Source organism: Procambarus clarkii, chromosome 25, assembly GCF_040958095.1.
Source record: "Procambarus clarkii isolate CNS0578487 chromosome 25, FALCON_Pclarkii_2.0, whole genome shotgun sequence".
NCBI lineage: Eukaryota > Metazoa > Arthropoda > Malacostraca > Decapoda > Cambaridae > Procambarus > Procambarus clarkii.
The window spans coordinates 27,650,888-27,662,330 of NC_091174.1; the positions used below are offsets into that span (position 1 = coordinate 27,650,888).

The window sequence follows — 11,443 nt, forward strand, 5'->3', positions numbered from 1 at the left end:
GGTCTTCTGGGGGATTTACACATCCAAAAGGTGATGTGGTGTTCGAGAGGACTGGTGGTCTCACAGGCCTTCGCAGATGTCAAATGCGGGGATTAACCTCTGCGTTGGTCGTCACGTTTGGTCAGGATTTATCTCCGGGGCCCCAGCCTCGCGTGAAAGCTGCGTTGCGTATAAAAGCTCCAGAGAATCCGATTTGGAAATAAATGTTCAGATTTAAACACATCTTGTGTTAGAGAGTGAGGGGGAGGGGCCACAGGCGTGGTGCGTGTGGCCAGTCTCTCTGGAGGTGGGCGAGGAGTGGCCAGTCTCTCTGGAGGTGGGCGAGGAGTGGCCAGTCTCTCTGGAGGTGGGCGAGGAGTGGCCAGTCTCTCTGGAGGTGGGCGAGGAGTGGCCAGTCTCTCTGGAGGTGGGCGAGGAGTGGCCAGTCTCTCTGGAGGTGGGCGAGGAGTGGCCAGTCTCTCTGGAGGTGGGCGAGGAGTGGTCAGTCTCTCTGGAGGTGGGCGAGGAGTGGCCAGTCTCTCTGGAGGTGGGCGTGGAGTGGCCAGTCTCTCTGGAGGTGGGCGAGGAGTGGTCAGTCTCTCTGGAGGTGGGCGAGGAGTGGCCAGTCTCTCTGGAGGTGGGCGAGGAGTGGCCAGTCTCTCTGGAGGTGGGCGAGGAGTGGTCAGTCTCTCTGGAGGTGGGCGAGGAGTGGCCAGTCTCTCTGGAGGTGGGCGTGGAGTGGCCAGTCTCTCTGGAGGTTGGGCGTGGAGTGGCCAGTCTCTCTGGAGGTGGGCGTGGAGTGGCCAGTCTCTCTGGAGGTGGGCGTGGAGTGCCCAGTCTCTCTGGAGGTGGGCGAGGAGTGGCCAGTCTCTCTGGAGGTGGGCGTGGAGTGCCCAGTCTCTCTGGAGGTGGGCGAGGAGTGGCCAGTCTCTCTGGAGGTGGGCGAGGAGTGGTCAGGAGGGTCAGCCCGACCTACAGTAATCATTGGACATAGAGGAAAGGGAAGGGACCTATCAGGAGAATGCGCTTATCCTTTACGACTATATAGCACCTGAAAGGGGTCTGGATAAGGATTTGGGTGGTGCCCAACTACTTGGACAGTCGGGGATTGAACGCGACCTGCATGAAGCGAGACCGTTGCTCTTCCGTCCAGCCAAAGTGGTTGGGTACAATATGACAACTTGTTCGGTCAAACGTACACATATTGACTGATGAACCCACTCAACTTAACGTTCTCTTTTAGCAATAATGGCAAATTACGACGAAACGTCGTCATCCCTTCAACTTCTAGTGTGTGGTCTGGTCAACATACTTCAGCCACGTTATTGTGACTCATCGCCTGCATATGGCAAATTAAATACTTGGAAAATTAGCTATCGAACCTAATCTTACCTTTTATGAGTACTCTTAGGCCTAGGTCTTAGGCCACTACCATAGGCCTAATATAGTAAGCACCTGGCCTAGTAATGTTTAAGATAATTTTGTTTTTTATTGTCCCCCTCCCCATACCATATTGTCCCATCTATATATCTATATAAATAAAAAGGGAAATGTTCGTTTGTACATAACCGCTAATCTCCGAAAGTTCTTCAACGATTGCTTTGAAATTTTTACACAATGTTTCATTTGCATCTCAGCAGGTTTTTATATATGTACTATATAGATGTCACGTCTGTGACGGTAAAAAAAAACATGCTTTTTCTGAAAAACTGTGCTTTTCATATGAGGAAAATCTTCGAAACCTCTTTACCAATTGCTTTGAAATTTTTACACAACGCTGCATTCGAATAGGCGCGTCTTTTTATATATCTACTTTATACATACCTCACCTGTGACAGGAAAAAACATGTTTTTTTTTAAACAACACACGCTGTAATCTCCGAAAATTCTTCACCAATTGCTTGGAAATTTTGACACAACGTTACATTCGAATAGGCGCATCTTTTTATATACCTAGTATATAGATGCCACCCCCTGTAACCGGTAAAACACGCGTTTTTGTAAAACAGCGCCATCTGTTACACATGAGACCAACACATGCTATACTAAATATGTTACTATTCCAATTCAATGTTTCCGATTTCATTGATAAATTGAATTTTTTAAATTTCGATTTTTTTTAATTTTGATTTAATTATTTTGTCTGACATTACCTTTTAATTGAGCTGTGTTGTTTACCATACCGTTCATTTTGGGAGTATAGTTGATTTTTTTATTTTTTCATTATTTTTCATTTCGTTTTTTGAACTGTTTTACTTACATTTCAGTGATGGGAACATCTGGGGCCAGATTCACGAAGTAGTTACGCAAGTACTTACGAACGTGTACATCGTTCTTTAATCTTTGATGGCTTTGGTTACATATATTAAATAGTTTGCAAGCATGAAATCTTGCCAATTAACTGTTGTTATTGTTATAAACAGCCTCCTGGTGCTTTGGAGCTCATTAACTGTTTAATAATTGTAAACAAACCAGCCAAAGATTGAGAAATGATGTACAGGTTTGTAAGTGTTTGAGTAACTTCTTCTTGAATCTAGCCCTTGATCATTTGATGGTCCTAATTTTCTGATAGGAACATCAGATCATTTGATCATCAGACAAAGGAGTGGGGAATGGTGGGAAGGACGAGAGTGGGGGACGGTTGGGAGAACTAGGGGACCAGGGAGTTTGTAATGGTGGAGGAGGACAAGGAGACATCGGGAGTTGGGGATGGTGGGGACGAAGGTAATGAAGAATGGTTGGGAAGACAAGAGGATAGGGGAGTGGAGGATAGTGAGGAGGACGAGTGGACGGGGGAGGGGGGAATGGTAGGGAGGACGAGGGGACAGGGAAGTGGGAGATAGTGTGGAGGACGAGAGGATGGTGGAGTGGGGAATGGTTAGGAGGATGAGGGGGATGCTGGAGTGGAAGATGAAGGGGAGGAAAATGGGACGAGGGAGTGAGGAATGGTTGGGAGGACGAGGGGACGGGGGAGTATGGAATGGTTGGGAGGACGAGGGGATGGTGGAGTGGGGGGGGAATGGTGGGGAGGACTGGGAGATAAGGGAAGATTGCTGTGGCTCAGCAACGCACATGTGAGCCACAGCAACGTGCGGCCGGGTACAGCTAGTATATAAATAAAAACGTAAATGTTTGTTTGCTCAAAATCGCTAATCTCCGAAAGTTCTTTACCGATTGGTTTGAAATTTTGACACAACGTTTCATTCCTATACAAGCGTGTTTTTATATATCATAATATATAAATTTTGTCTGTGACAGACAAAAATATGTTTTTTTTTTTTTAAACAGTGTGATCTATTGTATGTAAGAGCAACACACGCTGTAATCTCCGAAAGTTCTTCACTGATTGCTTTGAAATTTTGACACAATGTTCTATTCGAATACGCGCATGTTTTTATATGCATACTATATAGATGTCACACCTGGGAGAGGTAAAAACATTTTTTTTTGAAAATGGCGCCATCTGTTGCACGTAGAAGCAACACACGCTACACTAAATATGTTACGCTTCTATTTTAGTGTTTCCGATTGCAATGATAAATTACATTTTTATTGATTAAAATTTATTTTCATTTTGATTTAATTATTTTGCGTGACATTGCGTTGGAATTGAGCTGTGTTGTTTACAATGCCATTCATTTGTTATGTCATGTCTGTGGGAAATAAAAATATATTTTTTTTAAACTGTTTTTTATGTGAGTTTTTGTGTGAGGGAAATCTCCGAAACCTCTTTACCGATTGCTTAGAAATTTTGACACAACGTTGCATTTGAATAAGCACGTGTTTTTATATACTATCTATACATGCCATACCTGTGACAGGTAAAAACTATTTTTTTTTTTTGAAACAGTGCCATCTGTTGGGCGCAACAGAAACACACACTCTGTAATCTCCAAAAATTCTTCACCGATTGCTTTGAAATTTTGACGCTATGATCCATTTGAATATTCACGTGTTAATATATATCTACAATATAGATGACGAACCTGCGACAGGTAAAAAACAAGCTTTTTTTGAAAAACAGTGCCATCGGTTGCACGTAAAAAGACACACACGCTATACTAAATATGTTACAATTCCATTTCAATGTTTCCAATTGTTATGATAAATTGAATTTTCATAGTTTTCGATTCATTTTCATTTAGATTTAATTATTTTGTGTGACATTGCGTTGGCATTTAGCTGTGATGTTTACCGTACCATTCATTTTGTGAGTATAGTTTATTTTATTTTTTTTCACTGTTTTTCATTTCATTTTTTTTAAACTGTTCTTCTTATTTCTCAGTGATGGGAACATCAGATTATTTGGGAACGCATTGGACAAGGGTGTGGGGAATGATTGGGAGGACTGTGCAGAATACCCCCGTTGAAAAGCAGAGGTGCAACAGGTACTCTGAGAGAGAACTCTATCAACATCAGAGGCCCGAGACTGTTCAACACGCTTCCGCTACACATTAGGGGGCATAACTGGCAATCCCCTCACAGTGTTCAAGAGAGAACTAGATAAGCACCTCCAAAGGATACCTGATCAACCAGGCTGTGACTCATACGTCAGGCTGGGAGCGGCCGCGTCCAACAGCCTGGTTGATCAATCCAGCAACCAGGAGGCCTGGTCGACGACCGGGCCGTGGGGATGCTAAGCCCCGGAAGCACCTCAAGGTAAGCTCAAGGTAACGAGGGTTTGGGAGTGGGGGATTGTGGGGAGGACTAGGGGATGGTGGAAAAGGGAATTAAAAGGGAATGACGAGGGGACGGGGGAGTGGAGGATGGTGGGGAAGACGAGGAGATAGTGGAGTGGAGGATGGTGGGGAGGACGAGGGGACGGGGAGAATGGAGGGAAGAATGAGGGGATGGGGGAGTGACGAATGGTTGGGAGGAACATGGGACGGGGAGAGGGGTAATGGTCGGGATGATGGGGGGACAGTGGAGGGTTGCTGTTCGTGTTGTTGGGCCACAGAACCGCGTGGCCGGGTACAGCTAGTATATAAATTAAAATGTAAAAGTTCAAAATCGCTAATCTCCGAAAGTTCTTCACTGATTGCTTTGAAATTTTCACACAGCGTTTCATTCGCATCCGAGAGCTTTTTTATTTACTTAGTATAGAGATGTCACGTCAGTGAAGGGGAAAAAAACATGTTTTTTTTAAACTGTAGTTTTTATGTTTTATTCAGGTTAGGGAAATCTTCGAAACCTCTTTACCGATTGCTTTGAAATTTTGACACAACATTGCATTCGAATAGGCGCGTGTTTTTATATACCTACTATATACATGCCTCACCTGTGACAGGAAATGTTATTTTTTTATTTATAAACAGCGCCATCTGTTTGACGTATGAGCAACACGCTGTAATCTTCGAAAGTTCTTCATAGATTGCTTTGAAATTTTGACACAACTTTTCATTTGAATACGCACACGTTTTTATATACCTAATACATACATGCCACACCTGTAACAGATAGGTGTAACAACGATTTTTTTTTAAACAGCGCCATCTGTTGCACGTAACAGCAACACACGCTATTCTAAATATGTTATGATTCCATTTCAATGTTTCTGATTGCATTGACAAACTAAATTTTCTTAGATTTAGATTTATTTTCATTTTAATAAGTTAATTATTTTGTGTGACATTGCGTTGGAATTGAGCCGTGTTGTTTACCATAAGGTTCATTTTATGAGTATAGTTTTTTATTTTTTTTGTAATTTTTTTCATTTCGTTTTGTTAGCTGTTTTTCTAATATTTCATTGATTCAGTGATACAGTGATTCAGTGATACAGTGATTCAGTGATACAGTGATTCAGTGATACAGTGATTCAGTGATTTCATCAGATCATGTGATGTAACACAAATTTGATGTAAAAATATATATATTTCCTCAAGTTTTGAGAATTGTCCGTCCTAGACCATTCTCAAGTCGACACTTAATGGGCCAGCCAGAGGCTTAGGGCTAGCGCAGGAATATTCCTGGAAAAAAATTTCGACCGCCATTCACTCTTCGGCGTGTCATATGACTGTCATTCACTCCTGAACGTATCATATGACCGTCATTCACTCTTTGGCGTGTCATATGACTGTCATTCACTCCTGAACGTATCGTATGACCGTCATTCACTCTTTGGCGTGTCATATGATTGTCATTCACTCCTGAACGTATCATATGACCGTCATTCACTCTTTGGCGTGTCATATGACTATCATTCACTCCTGAACGTATCATATGACCGTCATTCACTCTTCGGCGTGTCATATGACTATCATTCACTCCTGAACGTATCATATGACCGTCATTCACTCTTCGGCGTGTCATAAGACTATCATTCACTCCTGAACGTATCGTATGACCGTCATTCACTCTTTGGCGTGTCATATGACTATCATTCACTCCTGAACGTATCATATGACCGTCATTCACTCTTTGGCGTGTCATATGACTGTCATTCACTCCTGAACGTATCGTATGACCGTCATTCACTCTTTGGCGTGTCATATGACTGTCATTCACTCCTGAACGTATCATATGACCGTCATTCACTCTTTGGCGTGTCATATGACTGTCATTCACTCCTGAACGTATCATATGACCGTCATTCACTCTTTGGCGAGTCATATGACTATCATTCACTCCTGAACGTATCGTATGACCGTCATTCACTCTTTGGCGTGTCATATGACTGTCATTCACTCCTGAACGTATCATATGACCGTCATTCACTCTTCGGTGAAACAACGAGAAAGGGACAGTTGTTGACAACGAATTGAGACGTGAGGGCAAACTAAGGGCTGAGATATATGGGCAGACTAAGAGCTGAGATATATGGGCAGACTAAGAGCTGAGATATATGGGCAGACTAAGAGCTGAGATATAAAGGCAGACAAAGAGCTGAGATACAAAGGCAGAGTAAGAACTGAGATATAAGGGCAGACTAAGAGCTGAGACATAAATGTAGACAAAGAGCTGAGATATAAGGTCAGACTAAGAGCCGAGATATAAAGGCAGACTAAGAGCTGAGATATAAAGGTAGACTAAGAGCTGAGATATAAAGGTAGACAAAGAGCTGAGATATAAGGTCAGACTAAGAGCTGAGATATTAGGGCAGACTAAGAGCTGAGATATTAGGGCAGACTAAGAGCTGAGATATAAAGGCAGAGTAGGAGCCGAGATATAAAGGCAGACAAAGAGCTGTGATACAAAGGCAGACTAGGAGCTGAGATATTAGGCCAGACTAAGAGCAGAGACATATGGGGAGACTAAGAGCTGAGATATCAGGGCAGGCTAAGAGCTGAGATATGATTACAGGCTAAAAGCTGAAATATCAGGTCATACTAAGAGCTGAGAAAAAAAGGCAGACTAAGAGCTGTGATATAAAGGCAGACTAAGAGCTGAGATATCAGGTCAGACTAAGAACTGAGATATAAGGATATACTAAGAGTTGAAATATCAGGCAGACTAAGAGCTGTGATATAAGGACAGAATAAGAGCTGAGATATCAGATCAAACTAAGAGCTGAGATATCAGGTCAGACTAAGAGCAGAAATATAAGTGAAGACTAAGAGCTCGGATATAAAAGCAGACTAAGAGCTGAGATATAAAGGCAGACTAAGAGCTGAGGTATAAGGGCAGGATAAAAGCTGATATATTAGGACAAACAAAGAACTGAGATATGAGGACAGTTACAACAAATGCAGGAACAGGTATGCCCATAATATCAACACAGGCAGGTGAATATCCGTCGAAGGTATGCCCACACTAACAACACCAATAGGTGAAGGTATGCCCACACTAACAACACCAACAGGTGAAGGTATGCCCACACTAACAACACCAATAGGTGAAGGTATGCCCACACTAGCAACCCCAGCAGGTGAAGGTATGCCCACACTAACAACACCAGCAGGTGAAGGTATGCCCATACTAACAACACCAGCAGGTGAAGGTATGCCAACACTAATAACACCAACAGGTGAAGGTATGCCAACACTAATAAAACCAACAGGTGAAGGTATGCCCACACTAACAACACCAGCAGGTGAAGGTATGCCCACACTAACAACACCAGCAGGTGAAGGTATGCCCACACTAACAACACCAGCAGGTGAAGGTATGCCAACACTAATAACACCAACAGGTGAAGGTATGCCCACACTAACAACACCAGCAAGTGAAGGTATGCCCACACTAACAACACCAGCAGGTGAAGGTATGCCCACACTAACAACACCAACAGGTGAAGGTATGCCCACACTAACAACACCAACAGGTGAAAGTATGCCCACACTAACAACACCAACAGGTGAAGGTATGCCCACACTATCAACACCAGCAGGTGAAGGTATGCCCACACTAACACCACCAACAGGTGGAGGTATGCCCACACTAACAACACCAACAGGTGAAGGTATGCCCACACTAACAACACCAGCAGGTGAAGGTATGCCCACACTAACAACACCAACAGGTGAAGGTATGCCCACACTAACAACACCAGCAGGTGAAGGTATGCCCACACTAACAACACCAACAGGTGAAGGGATGCCCATACTAACAACACCAGTAGTTGAAATTATGCCCATACTAACAACACCAACAGGTGAAGGTATGCCCACACTAACAACACCAACAGGTGAAGGGATGCCCAAACAAACAACACCAACAGGTGAAGGTATGCTCACACTAACAACACCAGTAGTTGAAATTATGCCCATACTAACAACTCCAGCTGGTGAAAGTAACATACTACCTAGCGTTGTTTACTCTCTAGCGTTGTTAGCCCATACTAACAACGCTAGAGGGTAAATGAATGTCAATACTAACAACTGCAGTTGCTGAAAGTATGCCCATACTAACAACACCAGCAGGAGAAGGTATGCCCATACAAACAACACCAGCAGGTGCAGGTATGCCCATACTATCAACACCAGCAGGTGCAGGTATGCCCATACTATCAACACCAGCAGGTGCATGTATGCCCATACTAACAACATCAACAGGTGAAGGTATGCCCATACTATCAACACCAGCAGGTGCAGGTATGCCCATACTAACAACATCAACAGGTGAAGGTATGCCCATATTAATAACTGCAACAGGTGAAGGAATGCCAACGCTAACAACACCAGCAGCTGAAAGCATGAGCATACTAACAACACCAGCAGGTGAAGTATGCCTATTCTAACTTCACCAGCAGGTGAAGGTATGTCCTCACTAACAACACCAGCAGGTGCAGGTATGACCATACTAACAACACCAACAGGTGTAGTATGCCCATTTTAACAATACCATCAAGTGAAGGTATGCCCCTACTAACACCACCAACAAGTGAAGGTATGCCCCTACTAACACCACCAACAAGTGAAGATATGCCCACACTAACACCACCAGCAAGTGAAGATATGCTCACACTAACACCACCAACAAGTGAAGATATGCCCACACAAACACCACCAGCATGTGAAGATATGCCCACACTAACACCACCAACAAGTGAAGGTATGCCCCTACTAACACCACCAACAAGTGAAGGTATGCCCCTACTAACACTACCAACAAGTGAAGATATGCTCACACTAACACCACCAACAAGTGAAGATATGCCCACACTAACACCACCAGCAAGTGAAGATATGCCCACACTAACACCACCAGCAAGTGAAGATATGCCCACACTAACACCACCAGCAAGTGAAGATATGCCCACACTAACACCACCAACAAGTGAAGGTATGCCCCTACTAATACCACCAACAAGTGAAGGTATGCCCCTACTAATACCACCAACAAGTGAAGATATGCCCACACTAACACCACCAACAAGTGAAGATATGCCCACACTAACACCACCAACAAGTGAAGATATGCCCACACTAACACCACCAACAAGTGAAGGTATGCCCCTACTAACACCACCAACAAGTGAAGATATGCCCACACTAACACCACCAACAAGTGAAGATATGCCCACACTAACACCACCAACAAATGAAGATATGCCCACACTAACACCACCAGCAAGTGAAGATATGCCCACACTAACACCACCAGCAAGTGAAGATATGCCCACACTAACAACACCAGCAAGTGAAGGTATGCCCACACTAGCACCACCAGCAAGTGAAGATATGCCCACACTAACACCACCAGCAAGTGAAGATATGCCCACACTAACACCACCAGCAAGTGAAGATATGCCCACACTAACACCACCAGCAAGTGAAGATATGCCCACACTAACAACACCAGCAAGTGAAGGTATGCCCACACTAACACCACCAGCAAGTGAAGATATGCCCACACTAACACCACCAGCAATTGAAGATATGCCCACACTAACACCACCAGCAAGTGAAGATATGCCCACACTAACACCACCAGCAAGTGAAGATATGCCCACACTAACACCACCAGCAAGTGAAGATATGCCCACACTAACACCACCAGCAAGTGAAGATATGCCCACACTAACACCACCAACAAGTGAAGATATGCCCCTACTAACAACACCAGCAAGTGAAGATATGCCCACACTAACACCACCAACAAGTGAAGATATGCCCACACTAACAACACCAGCAAGTGAAGATATGCCCACACTAACACCACCAACAAGTGAAGATATGCCCACACTAACACCACCAGCAAGTGAAGATATGCCCACACTAACACCACCAGCAAGTGAAGATATGCCCACACTAACACCACCAGCAAGTGAAGATATGCCCACACTAACACCACCAACAAGTGAAGATATGCCCACACTAACACCACCAGCAAGTGAAGATATGCCCACACTAACACCACCAACAAGTGAAGATATGCCCACACTAACACCACCAGCAAGTGAAGATATGCCCACACTAACACCACCAGCAAGTGAAGATATGCCCACACTAACACCACCAGCAAGTGAAGATATGCCCACACTAACACCACCAACAAGTGAAGATATGCCCCAACTAACAACACCAGCAAGTGAAGATATGCCCACACTAACACCACCAACAAGTGAAGATATGCCCACACTAACAACACCAGCAAGTGAAGATATGCCCAAACTGTGAACAACATTTTCAATACGAAGTACTCACAAAGCCGTAACACATAGTCAAAATGAACCGCTGTCCTGAGAGCTCTTCGGTTAAGATGACTGTAGAAAACATGAGAGGTTGTCACAAAAAGTATCTGTGTGTAGACATTTCAAAGAATTGCATTCATGACTTTATTTAGATTTAGTTGAACCACATTGAATATATTCACGTAGGTGTGTAGGCCGCTTCCCTGTGTATATACATTGAGAGTTTACTTCAGTCCTGGATATAGTCCAGGGACCAGATTCACGAAATTACTTACGCAAGCACTTACGAACCTGTCCATCTTTTCTCAATCTTTGGCGGCTTTGTTTACAATTATTAAACAGTTAATGAGCTCCGAAGCACCAGGAGGCTGTTTATAACAATAACAACAGTTG

General features: G+C 43.8%; 2 protein-coding genes across 2 annotated transcripts; one reads left to right on the forward strand and one right to left on the reverse strand.

The window, feature by feature from the left end:
• Positions 1 to 213: 213 nt before the first annotated feature.
• On the reverse strand, positions 214 to 1,315 carry LOC123756309 (salivary glue protein Sgs-3-like). The gene is made up of 2 exons (XM_069331008.1): positions 1,292 to 1,315; positions 214 to 951 (listed from the first exon to the last, which is right to left on the reverse strand). The coding sequence occupies exons 1-2, from the start codon at positions 1,313 to 1,315 to the stop codon at positions 214 to 216; spliced, it is 762 nt and encodes a 253-aa protein (XP_069187109.1).
• Positions 1,316 to 9,239: 7,924 nt separating this feature from the next.
• On the forward strand, positions 9,240 to 11,036 carry LOC123756310 (uncharacterized). The gene has a single exon (XM_069331009.1). It carries the CDS (start codon positions 9,240 to 9,242, stop codon positions 11,034 to 11,036), a length of 1,797 nt encoding a protein of 598 aa, XP_069187110.1.
• Positions 11,037 to 11,443: the final 407 nt, after the last annotated feature.